This window comes from Lissotriton helveticus, chromosome 8 (genome assembly GCF_964261635.1).
Source record: "Lissotriton helveticus chromosome 8, aLisHel1.1, whole genome shotgun sequence".
NCBI lineage: Eukaryota > Metazoa > Chordata > Amphibia > Caudata > Salamandridae > Lissotriton > Lissotriton helveticus.
The window spans coordinates 16,078,467-16,099,874 of record NC_136069.1 but is presented as its reverse complement, the minus strand read 5'-3'; the positions used below and the strand labels follow the sequence as shown (position 1 = coordinate 16,099,874).

Genomic DNA, 21,408 nt, shown 5'->3' with positions numbered 1-21,408 from the left:
ATCAGCGGACACTAGCAGACAAGGGTTACACAGCAACAGACAGTGAAAAACAGCAGCCAGCAGGGGAGACTAGCAGACAAGGCTCACACAGCAGTCAGGCAGGACAGACACCGCCTCAGGGAACACTAGCAGACAAGGGTTACACAGCAGCAGGGAGAACAGTCACCACCTCAGGGGACAGTAGCAGACAAGGGTTACACAGCAGCAGGAAGGACAGGCACCCCCTCAGGGGACACTAGTAGACAAGGGTTATACAGCAGCAGGAAGGACAGACACCCCCTCAGGGGACACTAGCAGAAAAGGGTTACACAGCAGCAGGCAGGACAGGCACCGCCTCAGGGGACACTAGCAGACGAGGGTTACACAGCAGCAGGCAGGACACACTCTGCCTCAGGGGACACTAGCAGACAAGGGTTACACATCCGCAGGCAGGACAGGCACCGCCTCAGGGGACACTAGCGGACAAGGGTCCCACAGCAGCAGGCAGGACAGGCACTGCCTCAGGGGACACTAGCAGACAAGGGTTACACAGCAGCAGTCGGGACAGGCCCCGCCTCAGGGGACACTAGCAGACAAGGGTCCCACAGCAGCAGGCAGGACAGACACCGTCTCAGGCGACACTAGCAGACAAGGGTCCCACAGCAGCAGGCAGGACTGGCCCCGCCTCAGGGGACACTAGCAGACAAGGGTTACTCAGCAGCAGGCAGGACAGGCACCGCCTCAGGCGACACTAGCAGACAAGGGTTACACAGCAGCAGGCAGGAGAGGCCCCGCCTCAGGGGACACTAGCAGACATGGGTTACACAGCAGCAGCTCAACACAGCAGCCAGCAGGGAAAACTAGCAGACAAGGGTTACACAGCAGCAGGCAGCTGAGCACAGCAGCCAGCAGGGGAGACTAGCAGACAAGGGTTACACAGCAGAAAGCAGGAAAGGCACCGATTCAGGGGACACTAGCAGACAAGGGTCACATAGCAGCAGGCAGGACAGACACCACCTATGGGGACCCTAGCAGACAAGGGTTACACAGCAGCAGGCAGGACTGGCCCCGCCTCAGGGGACACTAGCAGACAAGGGTTACACAGCAGCAGGCAGGACTGGCCCCGCCTCAGGGGACACTAGCAGACAAGGGTTACACAGCAGCAGGCAGGACAGGCCCCGCCTCAGGGGACACTAGCAGACAAGGGTTACACAGCAACAGAAAGGACGGGCCCCGCCTCAGGCGACACTAGCAGACAAGGGTTATACAGCAGCAGGCAGTGGAGACACTAGCAGACAAGTGCCCCACAGCAGCAGGCAGGACAGGCCCCACCTCAAGGGACACTAGCAGACAATAGTTACACAGCAGCAGGCAGGACAGGCTCCGCCTCAGGCGACACTAGCAGACAAGGGTTATACAGCAGCAGGCAGTGGAGACACTAGCAGACAATAGTTACACAGCAGCAGGCAGGACAGGCTCCGCCTCAGGCGACACTAGCAGACAAGGGTTATACAGCAGCAGGCAGTGGAGACACTAGCAGACAAGGGTTACACAGCAGCAGGCAGTGGAGACACTTACAGACAAGGGTTACACAGCAGCAGGCAGGACAGGCACTGCCTCAGGGGACACTAGTAGACAAGGGTTACACAGCAGCAGGCAGGAGAGACACTAGCGGACAAAGGCCCCACAGCAGCAGGCAGGACAGGCCCCGCCTCAGGGGACACTAGCAGTCAAGGGCCACACAGCAGCAGGCAGGACAGGCCCCGCCTCAGGTCGACACTAGCAGTCAAGGGCCCCACAGCAGCAGGCAGGACAGGCCCCGCCTCAGGGGACACTAGCAGACAAGGGTTATACAGCAGCAGGCAGTGGAGACACTAGCAGACAAGGGTTACACAGCAGCAGGCAGTGGAGACACTAGCAGACAAGGGTTACACAGCAGCAGGCAGCACAGGCCCCGCCTCAGGGGACACTAGCAGACAAGGGTCCCACAGCAGCAGGCAGTGGAGACACTAGCAGACAAGGGTCCCACAGTAGCAGGCAGTGGAGACACTAGCAGACAAGGGTTACACAGCAGCAGGCAGCTCAGCACAGCAACCAGCAGGAGACACTAGCAGACAAGGGTTACACAGCAGCAGCTCAGCACAGCAACCAGCAGGAGACACTAGCAGACAAGGGTTTCACAGCAGCAGCTCAGCACAGCAACCAGCAGGAGACACTAGCAGACAAGGGTTACACAGCAGCAGGCAGCTCAGCACAGCAACCAGCAGGAGACACTAGCAGACAAGGGTTACACAGCAGAAGGCAGCTCAGCACAGCAACCAGCAGGAGACACTAGCAGACAAGGGTTACACAGCAGCAGGCAGCTCAGCACAGCAGCCAGCAGGAGACACTAGCAGACAAGGGTTACACAGCAGCAGCTCAGCACAGCAACCAGCAGGGGACACTAGCAGACAAGGGTTACACAGCAGCAGGCAGCTTATCACAGCAACCAGCAGGAGACACTAGCAGACAAGGGTTACACAGCAGCATCTCAGCACAGCAACCAGGAGGAGACACTATCAGACAAGGGTTACACAGCAGCAGCTCAGCACAGCAACCAGCAGGGGACACTAGCAGACAAGGGTTACACAGCAGCAGGCAGCTCATCACAGCAACCAACAGGGTAGACTAGCAGACAAGGGTTATACAGCGGCAGGCAGGACAGGCACCGCCTCAGGGGACACTAGCAGACAAGGGTTCCACAGCAGCAGGCAGCTCAGCCCAGCAACCATCAGGGGACACTGGCAGACATGGGTTACACAGCAGCAGGAAGCGCAGCACAGCAACAAGCAGGGGACACTAGCAGACAAGGGTTCCACAGCAGCAGGCAGCTCAGCACAGAAACCAGCAGGGGACACTAGCAGACAAGGGTTCCACAGCAGCAGGCAGCTCAGCCCAGCAACCACCAGGGGACACTAGCAGACAAGGGTTTCACAGCAGCAGGAAGCGCAGCACAGCAACCAGCAGGCGACACTAGCAGACAAGGGTTACACAGCAGCAGGAAGCGCAGCAACCAGCAGGAGACACTAGCAGACAAGGGTTACACAGCAGCAAGCAGCTTAGCACAGCAACAAGCAGGGGACACTAGCAGACAAGGTTTACACAGCAGAAGGCAGCTCAGCAAAGCAACAATCAGCGGACACTAGCAGACAAGGGTTACACAGCAACAGACAGGATAGGCACTGCCCCCGGGGAAACTAGCAGACAAGGGTTACACAGCAGCAGACAGTGAAAAACAGCAGCCAGCAGGGGAGACTAGCAGACAAGGCTCACACAGCAGTCAGGCAGGACAGACACCGCCTCAGGGAACACTAGCAGACAAGGGTTACACAGCAGCAGGGAGAACAGTCACCACCTCAGGGGACAGTAGCAGACAAGGGTTACACAGCAGCAGGAAGGACAGGCACCCCCTCAGGGGACACTAGTAGACAAGGGTTATACAGCAGCAGGAAGGACAGACACCCCCTCAGGGGACACTAGCAGAAAAGGGTTACACAGCAGCAGGCAGGACAGGCATAAGCCTCAGGGGACACTAGCAGACGAGGGTTACACAGCAGCAGGCAGGACACACTCTGCCTCAGGGGACACTAGCAGACAAGGGTTACACATCCGCAGGCAGGACAGGCACCGCCTCAGGGGACACTAGCGGACAAGGGTCCCACAGCAGCAGGCAGGACAGGCACTGCCTCAGGGGACACTAGCAGACAAGGGTTACACAGCAGCAGTCGGGACAGGCCCCGCCTCAGGGGACACTAGCAGACAAGGGTCCCACAGCAGCAGGCAGGACAGACACCGTCTCAGGCGACACTAGCAGACAAGGGTCCCACAGCAGCAGGCAAGACTGGTCCCGCCTCAGGGGACACTAGCAGAAAAGGGTTACTCAGCAGCAGGCAGGACAGGCACCGCCTCAGGTGACACTAGCAGACAAGGGTTACACAGCAGCAGGCAGGAGAGGCCCCGCCTCAGGGGACACTAGCAGACATGGGTTACACAGCAGCAGCTCAACACAGCAGCCAGCAGGGAAAACTAGCAGACAAGGGTTACACAGCAGCAGGCAGCTGAGCACAGCAGCCAGCAGGGGAGACTAGCAGACAAGGGTTACACAGCAGAAAGCAGGAAAGGCACCGATTCAGGGGACACTAGCAGACAAGGGTCACATAGCAGCAGGCAGGACAGACACCACCTATGGGGACCCTAGCAGACAAGGGTTACACAGCAGCAGGCAGGACTGGCCCCGCCTCAGGGGACACTAGGAGACAAGGGTTACACAGCAGCAGGCAGGACTGGCCCCGCCTCAGGGGACACTAGCAGACAAGGGTTACACAGCAGCAGGCAGGACAGGCCCCGCCTCAGGGGACACTAGCAGACAAGGGTTACACAGCAACAGAAAGGACGGGCCCCGCCTCAGGCGACACTAGCAGACAAGGGTTATACAGCAGCAGGCAGTGGAGACACTAGCAGACAAGTGCCCCACAGCAGCAGGCAGGACAGGCCCCACCTCAAGGGACACTAGCAGACAATAGTTACACAGCAGCAGGCAGGACAGGCTCCGCCTCAGGCGACACTAGCAGACAAGGGTTATACAGCAGCAGGCAGTGGAGACACTAGCAGACAATAGTTACACAGCAGCAGGCAGGACAGGCTCTGCCTCAGGCGACACTAGCAGACAAGGGTTATACAGCAGCAGGCAGTGGAGACACTAGCAGACAAGGGTTACACAGCAGCAGGCAGTGGAGACACTTACAGACAAGGGTTACACAGCAGCAGGCAGGACAGGCACTGCCTCAGGGGACACTAGTAGACAAGGGTTACACAGCAGCAGGCAGGAGAGACACTAGCGGACAAAGGCCCCACAGCAGCAGGCAGGACAGGCCCCGCCTCAGGGGACACTAGCAGTCAAGGGCCCCACAGCAGCAGGCAGGACAGGCCCCGCCTCAGGCGACACTAGCAGTCAAGGGCCCCACAGCAGCAGGCAGGACAGGCCCCGCCTCAGGGGACACTAGCAGACAAGGGTTATACAGCAGCAGGCAGTGGAGACACTAGCAGACAAGGGTTACACAGCAGCAGGCAGTGGAGACACTAGCAGACAAGGGTTACACAGCAGCAGGCAGCACAGGCCCCGCCTCAGGGGACACTAGCAGACAAGGGTCCCACAGCAGCAGGCAGTGGAGACACTAGCAGACAAGGGTCCCACAGCAGCAGGCAGTGGAGATACTAGCAGACAAGGGTTACACAGCAGCAGGCAGGACAGGCACTGCCTCAGGGAACACTAGCAGACAAGGGTTACACAGCAGCAGGCAGGAGAGACACTAGCAGACAAAGGCCCCACAGCAACAGGCAGGACAGGCCCCGCCTCAGGGGACACTAGCAGACAAGGGTCCCACAGCAGCAGGCAGTGGAGACACTAGCAGACAAGGGTCCCACAGCAGCAAGCAGGACAGGCACTGCCTCAGGGGACACTAGCAGACAAGGGTTACACAGCAGCAGGCAGGACAGGCACTGCCTCAGGGGACACTAGCAGACAAGGGTTACACAGCAGCAGGCAGGAGAGACACTGGCGGACAAAGGCCCCACAGCAACAGGCAGGACAGGCCCCGCCTCAGGGGACACTAGCAGACAAAGGCCCCACAGCAACAGGCAGGACAGGCACTGCTCACCTGGGCAATGATGTAGAACCAGAGGTTGTGGATTTGATAAAAGTAGCCGAGTCCAAAGAGCGCCGTGAAGATGCCGCTGGCGACCATCCCGCCGGAGAGGTAGTATCGGATGGGTAACCGCTCCCCGATGATGCCACTGTGAGGACAAAGAGACAGGAGGGCTGGTCATATAGGAGGTAACAGCACTGTACCTCTTAGCACTGAAACCCTCCTAGGTATGTACCAATAGCATACGCGGATCGGCCGAAGCACTGAACCTGACTTAGAAATGTACCAATAGCATTCGCGGACGGGCCGAAGCACTGAAGCTCACTTAGATATGTACCAATAGCATACGTGGATGGGCCGAAGTACTGAAGCCCTCCTAGGTATGGGACAATAGCATACGCCGATGGGCCAAAGTAGTGAAGCCCTCCTAGGTATGGACCAATAGCATACGCGGATGGGCCGAAGCACTGAAGCTGACTTAGATATATACCAATAGCATACGCGGATGGGCCGAAGCACTGAAGCTGACTTAGATATGTACCAATAGCATACGTGGATGGGCCGAAGCACAGAAGCTGACTTAGATATGTACCAATAGCATACGTGGATGGGCCGAAGCACTGAAGCTGACTTAGATATGTACCAATAGCATACGTAGTTGGGTCGAAGCACTGAAGCTGACTTAGATATGTACCAATAGCATACCCGGATGGGCCGAAGCACTGAAGCTGACTGAGATATGTACCAATAGCATACGCGGATGGGCAGAAGCACTGAAGCTGACTTAGATATGTACCAATAGCATACGCGGATGGGCCAAAGCACTGAAGCTCACTTAGATATGTACCAATAGCATACGCGGATGGGTCGAAGCACTGAAGCCCTCCTAGGTATGGACCAATAGCATACACGGATGGGCTGAAGCACTGAAGCTTACTTAGATATGGACCAATAGAATACGCGGATGGGCCGAAGCACTGAAGCTGACTTAGATATGTACCAATAGCAGACGTGGATCGGCCGAAGCACTGAAGCTGACTTAGATATGTACCAATAGCATACGCGGATGGGCCGAAGCACTGAAGCTCACTTAGATATGTACCAATGGCATACGCGGATGGGCTGAAGCACTGAAGCTCACTTAGATATGGACCAATAGCATCCGCGGATGGGCCGAAGCACTGAAGCTGACTTAGATATGTACCAATAGCAGACGCGGATCGGCCGAAGCACTGAAGCTGACTTAGATATGTACCAATAGCAGACGCGGATCGGCCGAAGCACTGAAGCTCACTTAGATATGGACCAATAGCATACGCGGATGGGCCGAAGCACTGAAGCTGACTTAGATATGTACCAATGGCAGACGCGGATCGGCCGAAGCACTGAAGCTCACTTAGATATGGACCAATAGCATACGCGGATGGGCCGAAACACTGAAGCTTACTTAGATATGGACCAATAGCATACGCGGATGGGCCGAAGTACTGAAGCTTAGTTAGATATGTGCCAACAGCATACGCGGATGGGGCGAAGCACTGAAGCTCACTTAGATATGGACCAATAGCATTCGCGGATGGGTCGAAACACTGAAGCGGACTTAGATATGTACCAATAGCATATGCGGATGGGCCGAAGCACTGAATCTGACTTAGATATGTACCAATAGCATTCGCGGATGGGCCGAAGCACTGAAGCTCACTTAGATATGTACCAATAGCATACGCGGATGGGCCGAAGCACTGAAGCTCACTTAGATATGTACCAATAGCATACGCGGATGGGTCGAAGCACTGAAGCCCTCCTAGGTATGGACCAATAGCATACACGGATGGGCTGAAGCACTGAAGCTTACTTAGATATGGACCAATAGAATACGCGGATGGGCCGAAGCACTGAAGCCCTCCTAGGTATGGACCAATAGCATACGCGGATGGGCCGAAGCACTGAAGCTCACTTCGAAATGTACCAATAGCATACGCGGATGGGCCGAAGCACTGAACCTGACTTAGATATGTACCAATAGCATATGCGGATGGGCCGAAGCACTGAACCTGACTTAGATATTGTTAGAAAGGCGAACCCGGGGGCGGCAGAAGGTGTCTGACTGACCCCCCCTAGGTCTACCCTTCCTTCAGAGAAGGGACCGAGCGAGGGTGAGGGGCCTTCGACGTGAGGGCCCTCTCTTAGAATCGTACAGCAGAGTAACCACACCCCTACAAAAGCACACCACACGTAGGTAGAGTTTTCAAGCTTTATCTGGCAATAAGTATCGTTTCAATATATACAGCAGATCCTGAGATCTGGAAAGTCTCGTGCAAAGGGGTAAGGTAGCGGGACAGTCTTATAGGTGGTCGCTTGCAAGGAGACCCTACGCACAGCTCTCAATCCTTGAGCTGGGGGGTTCCTGAAGGTTGGGCCGCGGCAGCGCCAGCAGGCTCTAAGATGGTTCAGCGAGTGTGGACCGCGGCAGCGCCAGCAGGTTCCAAGATGGTTCAGCGAGTGTAGACCGCGGCAGCACCAGCAGGTTCCAAGATGGTTCAGCGAGTGTGGACCGCGGCAGCGCCAGCAGGTTCCAAGATGGTTCAGCGAGTGTGGACCGCGGCAGCACCAGCAGGCTCCAAGGTGGTTACAGCGAAGATGGACCGCGGCAGCGTCAGCAGGCTCCAAGGTGGTTACAGCGAAGATGGACCGCGGCAGCGCCAGCAGGCTCCAAGGTGGTTACAGCGAAGATGGACCGCGGCAGCGCCAGCAGGCTCCAAGGTGGTTACAGCGAAGATGGACCGCGGCAGCGCCAGCAGGCTCCAGGTAGAACAGCAAGGGGAGTTCGTCTCAGGGTCAGCCGTCAGCCGTCAGCGTCAGCAGGGCTTCTAGACTCCGGGATCCAACTGCTGTCCTACTCCGGGGCTGGCCCAGATATAGGTCTGGAGTTCTTTGATGTCCGGACCCTCTCGCCTGGAGGTCAGAGGGGCCGGGATGATGGTGTCCAGACACCCAGCAGGGGGGTGGAGCCAGCGCCCAGGGAGGCCGGAGGGCGATCGATACCAGGCGTCCGGGGACGGTTGGAGAGCCGTCGAAACTCCTCTCTCCTTGTCTCTGGTTGAGTGGCCACTCTACCACCCGGAGGTTCTTGGTGCCTCGAGGGCGGGCTCGCTGGGGCTGTGGCCGCGGCTGGGCCGGGACCACGTGTCTGTGACGTGATGGGCCCAAGATGTCGTCGGGCCTGGAATGTGGGTCCGTGGTGGACACCGGACCGGAAATGCTGGGGCGGCCCGAGTGTGCCGTGTCAGCGGTTGTGGGCCGCCGGGTGGCGGATCTGGTGGTTTGTAGGTCGTGCAGAAGGGTGCCCAGGGCCGACCCGGGCTGGATGGGGGGCCGATGTCGTCCGGGGCCCGCCATGCGGGAGGGGTAGGACCACGCCACGAGGCCGGGTCCAACACACGTCCCCTCCAGCTGAAGGCAGGGGAGAGTCACCCATCTTCTTGGGGATTCTCCTCGCCAAGGCGGAAGAATCTGGAGAGGCCGTCAGCGTTGGCGTGGTCGTTGCCAGGGCGATGCTCCACGGTGAAGTTCATCCCTTGGAGGGAGATGGACCAACGTAGCAACTTCGGGTTCTCGCCCCGCATCTGCATCAACCACCGCAGGGGCTGGTGGTCGGTCTGTACTCGGAAGTGGGTGCCGAAGAGGTAGGGCCGGAGCTTCTTTAGGGCCCATACGACGGCGAAGGCTTCCCTCTCGATGGTGCTCCACCGTTGTTCTCTGGCCAGCAGGCGCCGGCTGATGAAGGCCACCGGAAGGTCGATTCCGTCAGAGTTCATTTGGGAGAGGACGGCCCCAATGCCGTGTTCCGAGGCGTCAGTTTGGACGATGAACTCTCGGCTGTAGTCGGGGGCCTGGAGCACCGGAGCAGTGCACATGGCAGTTTTTAGTGTCTCAAAGGCTACCTGGCACTCGGGGGTCCAGTGCACCTTCGGGGGTAGTCTCTTGGAGGTTAGTTCTGTGAGGGGCCCCACAATGCTCCCATAGTCCTTTATGAACCGCCAATAGTATCCAGTGAGCCCCAGGAAGGCTCGGACGGCGGTCTGGGTGACGGGGGGCTCCCAGGCCTGGATGGCGTCGATCTTGGGTTGAAGGGGAGCCACTTGGCCGCTCCCCACTTGGTGTCCCAGATAGGTCACGGACCCTTGACCGATCTGGCACTTGCTGGCTTTTATCGTTAGTCCGGCCCGTTGGAGGGCCGTCAGGACCTTCCAGAGGTGGGACAGGTGCTCATCCCACTGAAGGCTGTACACTGCAATGTCGTCCAGATAGGTGGCACTGAACTCTTCTAGCCCCGCCAGCACCCTATTCACAAGTCTCTGGAAGGTGGCCGGGGCGTTTTTCATGCCGAAGGGCATCACTTTGAACTGGTAGTGGCCATCCGGGGTCGAGAAAACGGACCGTTCTTGTGCCCCTGGCGTGAGGCCGATTTGCCAGTATCCGGCCGTGAGGTCGAAGGTGCTGAGGTACCTGGCGGCTCCCAGGCGATCGATCAGTTCATCCGCTCGGGGAATGGGATGGGCGTCGGTCCGGGTGACGGCATTCAGTCCCCGGTAGTCGACACAGAACCGCAGCTCCGGGGGCACCCCGGGGGCGGCGGCCTTAGGGACCAGGACGACGGGACTGGCCCATGGACTGTCTGAGGGTTCGACTACCCCTAGGGCTAGCATTTTGGAAACTTCGGCTTGGATGCAGGCCCGGACTCGGTCGGGGACTCGGTAGGCTCGGTGCCGCACGGGCAGACTGTCCCCGGTGTCAACGTCGTGCACACACCACTGTGTGAGGGAAAATAAGTTCGCAAATTGACCCAGCAGTTTCTGGCAGTCCTGGCGCTGTTTGGGTGTCAGCGTGGGTGAGAGGGAGACCCCCTCGACAGAGCCATCTTTCTCGGAGGTGCTCAGGAGGTCTGGTAGAGGCTCGGAGTCGTCCTCTGCTCCGTCATCGGTAGCCAACAACAGGCTCAGTTCGGTGCGGACAAAGTGGGGCTTGAGCCGGTTGGCGTGTAAGACCCAGAGGGGGTTCCGGGGGGACTCCATGTCCACTAGGTAAGTAACGGGGCTCTTGCGCTCCACCACCTTGAAGGGCCCCGTCCATTTGTCCTGGAGGGTGCCGGGGTCGACTGGGGACATGACCCAGACCTGCTGTCCCGGCTCGAATTCAATGGACGAGGCGTTTTCATCATACCAGCGCTTCATCTCCTCTTGACTGGCTCTTAGGTTGGTTTCGGCCAGTTCCCGGAACTTCCGAGTCTGGTTGCGGAGAGTCAAGAGGTATCGGAAAACATCGGGCGGAGCATCGGAGGCGGCCAGCTCCCAGCCTTCCTTGACCAGGCTGAGGGGGCCTCGCACAGGGTGTCCATATAATAGTTCAAAGGGGCTGAACCCCAGGGATTTCTGGGGTACTTCCCGGTAGGCGAACAGGAGGCATGGCAGCAAAACGTCCCATTTGCGCCGGAGGGGTTCTTCTAGGCCCTGGGTCATTCCTTTTAGGGTCCTATTAAATCGCTCCACTAGTCCATTCCCTTGAGGGTGATACGGGGTGGTGAACTTATATGCGACCCCGCACTGTTGCCATAGGGACCGCATATATTTGGATATAAAGTTTGTGCCCCGATCACTTACGACCTCCCGGGGGAAGCCGACTCTAGAGAAGATCCCCATGAGCGCTCGCCCCACTACGGGGGCTGTGATAGTCCGGAGAGGGATAGCTTCTGGGTAGCGGGTGGCATGGTCCACCAGGACGAGGATGAAGTGGTGCCCCTGAGAGGTTGGAGGGTCCAGGGGCCCCACGATGTCAATCCCTACTCGCTCGAAGGGAGTGGTCACCACGGGAAACGGTTGGAGTGGGGCTTTGATTTCCCCCCCCCTCTTTCCACTGGCTTGGCAGGTCGGACATGTTCGGCAGTGGTTGTACACATCGCTGCGCATCTTCGGCCAAAAAAAGTGGGTCACCAGGCGGCTGTAGGTTTTGTCCTGCCCCAGGTGCCCAGCGAGGGGCACATCATGTGCCAGATTTAAGAGAAAGTCTCTGAAGTGGATGGGGACGACTAGCACTCGGCCGGCCCCCAGCTTGGCGATTTTCTGTTCACTGTACAGGAGGTCCTGGTCCCAATAGATCCAGTGGGACCCCGAGGGGGCTCCTGTGGCTTGTGTGGCGACTTGTTGTCGGAGTCCCTCAAGGGAAGGACAGGTCCTTTGTTCCCGACGGAACTGCTCGCGGGTGGGGCCCCCTTCTTGGCGCCACTGGGCTAGTTCGAGAAGGGGCCCGAGCTCGGAAAGTTCTTCATGGCTTGGGTCCTGCGGCCCCAGTTCGGGTTCGGCTGTGGCAGTGGCGGGTGGCGGAGGTGCCGGCCATTCAGGTTCTTCGGGCAGATTGTCTTCGGTTGGGACTGCGTCCCGGGTGGTCATGGATCGGGTCGTTACGCAAACCCACTCAGGAAGGCCTAGCATCCCCAGATGCTCTCTTCGCTCGATCTGTGCCCAGGGGGAACTTTCGAGGTCGTTCCCTAGAAGGCAGTCTACTGGGGCATCGTCTCGGACGGTGACTTTCAGCATGCCTGACACTCCTCCCCACTCGAAGGGGATGCGAGACATCTGGCACAGGCTCTCGGAATTGTCCGCTGACCGGACAGGGCACAGAACGTGTGGCAAGATTTGTTCGGGGGTCACCATATGGCAGCGGACGGCGGTTATGCTGGCCCCCGTGTCACGGAGAGCCTCGGCCCGGTGTCCGTTGATGGTGACCCACTGGCGGTACTTCTGGGTGTTGATCGGAATCTGGTCTCGGGGGATCAGGTCCTTGTCGCCCAGGGAGGCGAGGCACATGGCCACGGACTCCCATTCTTCAGGTTCCATAGGGACCTCTTCTCCTTCATCTTGTTCTTTGCTCAGGGCGGCTGCAGTGATTTGTCGACCGGGCGGCCCGGTGGGGCCGGGCCGTTGGTTCATGGGGCAGAGAGGATCATTGGCATAATGACCCAGCCGTTGGCATCTGTGGCACGTAACGTTAGGGCGGGGCCCCGGTCGGGCTGGAGGGGCCCCCCTTGGGCTGGAGGCTGGTGTAGAGGAGGCGGGCGAAGACCCCGACGGGAGGTCTCGGCCTCGGCTGATACCAGACCCGCCGCCTCGCGGCCGGTGGTTCCCCGGGGACCCTCGTCCGTATTCTCCGGTGGGGTTCCGGTGGACACGGGTGCTCGCCCACCGATCTGCTTCGACCGCTAGCTTTCGCGGCTTGGTCTACTTGCTGTCGAGGAGGTGCTGTCGTAGTTCAATGAAGCAGTTGTTGGAGAGGTGCTCCCATAATATAAGGTCGACCAACTGCTGGTAGGTAGTGACCTGACTGCCTTTGACCCACCCCTCGAAGGCTCTGCTAAAAAAGTTCACATATTCCACCCAAGTTGTACCGGGGATTTTTTTACAGTCTCGGAACCTCTGCCGGTACATTTCGGGGGTGAGTCCGTAGCGCGTGAGTAGGGCCGTTTTCATGTGTTCATAGGAAGTCATTTCGGTGTCAGGGAGTTCCAGCAGGGCGTCCCTCCCTTCGTTGACGAACTTTCCCCACAGGCCGGCGCCCCAGTCCTTCAGGGGCACCCGATGGGCGGTCATGGCCACCTCGTAGGCTTTGAACCACTGCTGGATGTCGTCGTTCTTGTAGTATTCTTTGACTACATCCTTCGGTAGGTGAACCTTGGCGTCCACGGGAGGGGCCGAGGTCTTGGCCCCGGCTGCGCTATCTTCGTTTAGCTTGGCTTGGATTTCGAGTTCTCTCAGGCCTCGTTCGTGTTCATAGGCTAGGCGTTTTTCTTCGAGGTCACGTTGTCTCCGTTTTTCTTCTAGGTCCCCCTCCAGCCGTAGTTGCTCGAGGGCTATCTTTTTCTCCGCTAGCTGGAGTTCTCCGTCTAACCGGAGTCTTGCGAGCTCCAATTCGTGTAGCCGGTTGCGCTCTCGTTCTCGAGCGTCTTCATATATGAGGTCCGCGTTTAGGGTGGCGGTTCTTTCCCCCGTCGGGGGTGCGCTCGTTTCCGGTTGTCCATTCGGGCTATTCTCCTCTTGGGGTGGCCTGTCTCGGGTTTCCACCCAGGCTTGTAGGGCCGATTTGAAGTCCTCTTTTGTGTTCAGGCCAGTGGTAGCGATACCCATATCCTTACAGAATTGTTTTAGTTCTTTGTGGCTGTATTCTTCCATTTTTTCTTTCTGGAATTCGGTAGGTGGATTTGTTCCTTGGGTCCTCGTGGTCTCCGTGTGTTTCTTTTTTTTTTCGATGTAGCGGGTATATCTCTCTCTGTACGATTTTGCGTGGGCTCGGATCCCAGCGCCTGCCACCAATGTTAGAAAGGCGAACCCGGGGGCGGCAGAAGGTGTCTGACTGACCCCCCCTAGGTCTACCCTTCCTTCAGAGAAGGGACCGAGCGAGGGTGAGGGGCCTTCGACGTGAGGGCCCTCTCTTAGAATCGTACATCAGAGTAACCACACCCCTACAAAAGTACACCACACGTAGGTAGAGTTTTCAAGCTTTATCTGGCAATAAGTATCGTTTCAATATATACAGCAGATCCTGAGATCTGGAAAGTCTCGTGCAAAGGGGTAAGGTAGCGGGACAGTCTTATAGGTGGTCGCTTGCAAGGAGACCCTACGCACAGCTCTCAATCCTTGAGCTGGGGGGTTCCTGAAGGTTGGGCCGCGGCAGCGCCAGCAGGCTCCAAGATGGTTTAGCGAGTGTGGACCGCGGCAGCGCCAGCAGGTTCCAAGATGGTTCAGCGAGTGTGGACCGCGGCAGCGCCAGCAGGTTCCAAGATGGTTCAGCGAGTGTGGACCGCGGCAGCGCCAGCAGGTTCCAAGATGGTTCAGCGAGTGTGGACCGCGGCAGCACCAGCAGGCTCCAAGGTGGTTACAGCGAAGATGGACCGCGTCAGCGTCAGCAGGCTCCAAGGTGGTTACAGCGAAGATGGACCGCGGCAGCGCCAGCAGGCTCCAAGGTGGTTACAGCGAAGATGGACCGCGGCAGCGCCAGCAGGCTCCAAGGTGGTTACAGCGAAGATGGACCGCGGCAGCGCCAGCAGGCTCCAGGTAGAACAGCAAGGGGAGTTCGTCTCAGGGTCAGCCGTCAGCGTCAGCAGGGCTTCTAGACTCCGGGATCCAACTGCTGTCCTACTCCGGGGCTGGCCCAGATATAGGTCTGGAGTCCTTTGATGTCCGGACCCTCTCGCCTGGAGGTCAGAGGGGCCGGGATGATGGTGTCCAGACACCCAGCAGGGGGGTGGAGCCAGCGCCCAGGGAGGCCGGAGGGCGATCGATACCAGGCGTCCGGGGACGGTTGGAGAGCCATCGAAACTCCTCTCTCCTTGTCTCTGGTTGAGTGGCCACTCTACCACCCGGAGGTTCTTGGTGCCTCGAGGGCGGGCTCGCTGGGGCTGTGGCCGCGGCTGGGCCGGGACCACGTGTCTGTGACGTGATGGGCCCAAGATGGCGTCGGGCCTTGGATGTGGGTCCGTGGTGGGCACCGGACCGGAAACGCTGGGGCGGCCCTAGTGTGCCGTGTCAGCGGTTGTGGGCCGCCGGGTGGCGGATCTGGTGGTTTGTAGGTCGTGCAGAAGGGTGCCCAGGGCCGACCCGGGCTGGATGGGGGGCCGATGTCGTCCGGGGCCCGCCATGCGGGAGGGGTAGGACCACGCCACGAGGCCGGGTCCAACAGATATGTACCAATAGCATACGCGGATGGGCAGAAACACTAAAGCTGACTTAGATATGTACCAATAGCATACGCGGATGGGCCGAAGCACTGAAGCTCACTTAGATATGGACCAATAGCATACGCGGATGGGCCGAAGCACTGAAGCTCACTTAGATATGTACCAATAGTATACGTGGACGGGCCGAAGCACTGAAGCTCACTTAGATATGTACCAATAGCATACGCCGATGGGCCGAAGCACTGAAGCTCACTTAGATATGTACCAATAGTATACGCGGATGGGCCGAAGCACTGAAGCCCTCCTAGGTATGGACCAATAGCATACGCGGATGGGCCGAAGCACTGAAGCTCACTTAGATATGGACCAATAGCATACGTGGATGGGCCGAAGCACTGAAGCTCACTTAGATATGTACCAATATCATTCGCGGATGGGCCGAAGCACTGAAGCTCACTTAGATATGTACCAATATCATTCGCGGATGGGCCGAAGCACTGAAGCTCACTTAGATATGTACCAATATCATTCGCGGATGGGCCGAAGGACTGAACCTGACTTAGATATGTATCAATAGAATACGCGGTGTGCCGAAGCACTGAAGCTTACTTAGATATGTACCAATAGCATACGCGGATGGGTCGAAGCACTGAAGCTGACTTAGATATGTACCAATAGCGTACGTGGATGGGCCGAAGCGCTGAAGCTCACTTAGATATGTACCAATAGCATACGCGGATGGGCCGAAGCACTGAACCTGACTTAGATATGTACCAATAGCATACGCGGATGGGCCGAAGCACTGAAGCTCACTTAGATATGTACCAATAGCATACGCGGATGGGCCGAAGCACTGAAGCTGACTTAGATATGGACCAATAGCATACGCGGATGGGCCGAAGCACTGAAGCTGACTAAGATATGTACCAATAGCATACGCGGATGGGCCGAAACACTGAAGCTCACCTCAGGTACATGCCGATAGCGTAAGCGCACAGGAAGGAGTAGTCCAGCGCCCCCAGCAGCTGTTTGTAGTTCTTCTTATCTGAAAAAACACAAAAACACACTCTTATGACAACTTGTTCTTCTCAATGTACAGCTGCCCCTGGCCTGGAAGATGCGCAGCGTGCAGGTGAGCGCGCCAAGGGGCAGCATCTTACACTACTCCTTCTGAGTTAACATGACCATCCCTGCCCCCTTCAAGACAGCCAGGTAAGAGTGAGCTCTGAGTGTAACCTCAAGCCATGAGTAACAGAGTCTGAACACAGCTCTCATTCACTTATGTATGCGTCATTTGCAACTAGTCCAGCTCAACCTTGAGCTTGCCAACTACTTCCAAGTGCAACAGTGAAGCGAGCTGATGGAAGCCATGGGGCAACCCGCTGCTCTGCCCCCTTGGCTTTCATCTTAGCAATATTTCATATTTCTGGTTTGTCGTGAGATCACTGGTCCTGACGCAAACTTATTTGGTGAGGGTTACGTTTACTCGCACAGTAATATTTAACATAGGAGCTAAAATCCAAAGTCTCTTCCTCTCTGTAATAATGCATCTCTATCAATAAACAGAGTCTGTCAGTCAAAGTAATGTTTATTAAAGAATGCAGATACATGTATACATAGTCCCCTTATATAACATTTATCAATTTATATACAATTCTAATATCTTAAATATTTCATCAACAATTTTGTGACTAAAAATAAATCACTTAAAAATGTCTAATTATAGACATACCACTTTGTTGCACCTACTCAATAAAAATGTAACTTTTCTACAAGGGTTACCCCTTTTTAAAAAATTTCTACCAGAATCAAGCTAAAATAGAAACCAGTTAGCCCTACTTATTTCTATGTCTCTCATTTCTCACTAAGGCTTCCAATTCTTAATTCCTTAAGTACATAGTTCATTTTATTTCTCCAAGCAAGGCCTTTCTTACTACAATCATGAACCTTCCAAGAGCTATTGCAATATCCAGGTAACGCGTGTCAACAAGGAGTTTATAGCTTGGGCGGGATTCTTAATTCATATTTTGAAAAAAGTTTGCATCAGATCAATTTCCTCAAGGGTAAAGCTTTTAAACAATCCACTAATATATGCAAAATTTCACATTTTGTGCCCAGCTTACCTGTACATTTCCCACCGGGTTGAAGTATTTCCATTTGTATTCTCTCCTTTATTACCCAGGGGTTAATACTGATTCTTATTCTTAATAATTCACACCTAAGCCAACAGTTTGGCAATATGTCCAAATATGGGAAACAGACTTCCTTCTGCTAAGAGTTTAGCATACATTGCACTGATTTTTTTCTCTCTCAGATACTGCCAATCCTTTTTCCGAGATAGTTCCTTCCCTAAAGTTCTTTGCTCACCCTTTGAAACTTCTACTGTAACATCTGTTGACATACTCTCACCTTCATATTCCCACATACAGATTCCAAGTTATTTCTGGCTCCTTTGGCCCATTTTAAATCACTTTGCTGGATCTCACGCCTGCACCACTGGGATACTCTCTGTTCCTCTCCTGACCCCAATCTTTTTTAAAATTGGATTAGTGCCACTGACCGTGCCACCTATTTCTGTCCTTAGGATAGCAGATAACGCCAGGACACCCTCGGGTAACAGACGCGCTCTACAAATTAATTAACATAACATAACATAACATAACTTGGGTGTTTATATTCCACGAGGTCATACCCGTCTCCAGTCTTCTTGCCTATATCATGGATGAGCCTGGTAGGGACATTAGGGTCTTTATACATATCCCTTTCTCAGTGTCCCACCCGCTTTTACCACTGATACAAGGTAATTCTGCTCCATATTGTAGTTGTGGGGGTATCATGGCACCGAAGGCTTTCATCAAAGGTCTATGTGAGATATCACCATAGCCCTGATTGGTTTTCTAAAGCCACTCACCGATGCAAGGGCCCTACCCTTTAGGGCATCCATATGGGTATGCCAATTCAGGGACCTTTCAAACCAGATCCCTAGATATTTGTAGTTTTTTGGGGCCTTCATATCTCCTTTCTTATATTATTCGTATTATGGCAGCTCTCCAGCTATCGGGGATTTGACCTGTATCTAATCGGAGTAAGACAACTTGAGACAGGGCTTCGGACCACCACTGAGACCCTGTCTTTATTATAATCGCAGGGAAGTTATCGGGGCCAGCTGTGTGAGTTAAGTTTTCCCATAATACAGTTGATATTATCTGCTGTAAAGTGTACTTTTATATCTTTGTCCACTCCTTCCCAGGGCATTATATCTTTTTTTGCAGGCTCTGTCCCCATGGCATACAGATTCTCAAAATGTTGCCCCTTGTACCTTGCCTGAGCCTTCCTGCATCAACTTTCAGAATTTTTGTGCATTTTTTTATTCAATTGCTTCCAGCAGATTCCCCCAACATTTCTCTTTAAATTTCCTTTACTGATAACGGATTACAGTTCTATACTCTTTCCTCATTTTAACTAAATTAATGTAACTTTCTGGATCATACCTAACTATGAGGCTCCTCTCTCCTTCCCTTATCAGACCCTTTAGTTTCCTACATTCTCCACTAAACCAGTCCATTCTCCTTCCATTATTACCCCAATTCTTCTTGGCACTTGATTTTTCGTTTCTTAATTTTACTCTAAGACATTGCAACACTTGTCTAATCATTTTTCCATACCATTCTAGTTTTTGTATCCTGGCATTTTCCAAGCTTAATTTCTGTTGGAAATTAGCCAGTTTTATTGAGCATTTATCTGTTGATCTAGTGGGGAGGCGTTTAGGGTAATCTAGTTGTAGGGAGATTACTGTATCTCGTGGGCTCCTTTTGCCTCTAATTATTTCTAGTTTTAACCAGTTGTGATCACTTCCCCCGCCTTGGGTTACTCAAAACCCCTTTATTTTATCAAAATGCAAGACGTGTAAAAATTTAATCAATTGGGCTGGATTGTGAGCTGACCTTAAATGTTTTCTTAGTGCCTGGATACTTTCCTAATGCCATATCGCGTGAGGATAGTGTGTCGTATCAGGAAAACTGGCCATACTTATATTACATGAGTGTACTATTTCTTTAGACCAGGGGTCTATTCTTTTTGGGTTAATTTTAAGGTGAAAACCTCCCATCAGGATAAGCATATCAGTGTCTTTATTTTCACACAGACAGTCCACATCTTCCTTAAATGTCCCCATCTCTATCCTATACGCTTCAGTGCCCCCCCCCACTGCATTAATACCTTCATGATTACCATATTGTCATACTTAGTATCGGGGTCTGTTGGACCCGGCCTCGTGGCGTGGTCCCGCTCCTCCCCACATGGCGGGCCCGGGACAGCCATGACCCCTGTCCTCCCCGACGAAGCTACCCTTCACGAGAGCCCCCACGCCTGGCGACCTCCGGCTCTCCCCCTCCGGAACACGGCGACCCCTGTTCGCCCCACTCTACTGGTCCAGACCCTACCCGGGCCACCCTCGCAGGCCCCGACTCCATCTTGGACCCTCCACGTCCCGACCACGTGGCCTCGGCCCGTCCCCGGCCACAACCCCAGCGAAGCCCCGACATCGAGGCACCAAGGTCCGACCAGGTGGTAAAACGGCCACTTGACGGATCAAGGAGGAGGGGAGTTTCGATGGCTCTCCAGCCGTCCCCGGACGCCTGGTTTCGATCGCCCTCCGGCCTCCCTGGGCGCTGGCTCCACTCCCCTGCTGGTGATCTGGACGCTCTCATCCCACCCCCTCTGACCCCCAGGCGCGAGGGTCCGGACATCAAAGGACTCCAGACCTATATCTGGGGCCGCTCTGGAATGGGTCGGCAGTTGTATCCTGGAGTCGAGAACCCTGCTGACGCTGTCGCGGCTGACCCCGAGAAGAACTCGCTACTTTGAACCCTGAAACCATCTTCGGAGCCTGCTGGCGCTGCCGCGGCCCAATCTCGCTGAAACCACCTTTGGAGTCCTGCTGGCGCTGCCGCGGCCCAACCTCGCTGAAACCACCTTTGGAGTCCTGCTGGCGCTGCCGCGGCCCACCCTCGCTGAAACCACCTTTGGAGTCCTGCTGGCGCTGCCGCGGCCAAACCTCGCTGAAACCACCTTTGGAGTCCTGCTGGCGCTGCCGCGGCCCAACCTCGCTGAAACCCTCTTCGAAGCCTGCTGGCGCTGCCGCGGCCCGACCTTGCTGGTCCTAAGACTGTCCCGCTACCCCCTTTCCCCGGTTACCGAGGCTTTCAAGGATCCCTCGATCCGCTTGTATATACTCCCAAGAGAACCAATCGCTGTTATTGATAAAGATCTCAAGAAGTTATCCTCTTGTGTGGTATCCTTTTGTAGTGGTGTGATTGCTCTGCTATTACGATTCTAGGAGAGGAACCTCACCCAGGAGGCCTCTCGACGGCGCTCGGCCAACTCCATACGGAGAGGTGGGTCTCGGGGTAGTCAGTCAGACACCTTCTGCCCCCCCAGGGACCGCCTTTCTAACATTGGTGGCAGGCGGCGCGATCCAGGCCGACGCAAATCGTACAGAGAGTGACTCACCCACTACTGACAGAAACACACCGCGACCATGACGACCAAAGAAACCAGACCGACCATGGAGTTCCAGAAGGAACGATTAGAGGACTATAATCATAAAGAGTTGAAACAATTCTGCAAGGACCTGGGCATCGCTACCACTGGACTAAGCACCAAGGAAGATTTCAAGCTGGCCCTGCAAACATGGATAGAGGCAGGAGCAACGCCACCCCAGGGCGAAGAAAACACGGTCCCAGATGTGCACCGAGAAAACCTCGCAACTGCAGCGGAGGAAAGAAAAAAATGCTAACGGAGACACGGGCCTCTCCCACGAAGACGCCCGAGAACGAGAAAGGAACCAGCTCCACGAATTGGAGCTCGCCCGACTCCGTCTGGACGGAGAGCTACAGCTAGCCGAAAAGAAGATAGCCCTTGAGCAACTACGGCTGCAAGGAGACCTGGAGGAGACACGAAGACAGAGAGACTTAGAGGAGAAGAAGCTCACGTTCGAACACGAGCGGGGCTTAAAAG

General features: G+C 55.5%; 1 protein-coding gene across 1 annotated transcript in view; it reads right to left on the bottom strand.

The window, feature by feature from the left end:
- Positions 1 to 21,408, bottom strand: part of SLC37A1 (solute carrier family 37 member 1) — a 273,159-nt gene that overhangs the window by 99,591 nt on the left and 152,160 nt on the right. The window contains exons 5-6 of the mRNA XM_078656374.1: positions 16,357 to 16,435; positions 5,676 to 5,811 (exon numbers count right to left, since the gene is read on the bottom strand). Coding sequence (XP_078512500.1) covers positions 5,676 to 5,811; positions 16,357 to 16,435 — 215 coding nt within the window. The remainder of the gene's footprint in view (positions 1 to 5,675; positions 5,812 to 16,356; positions 16,436 to 21,408) is intronic.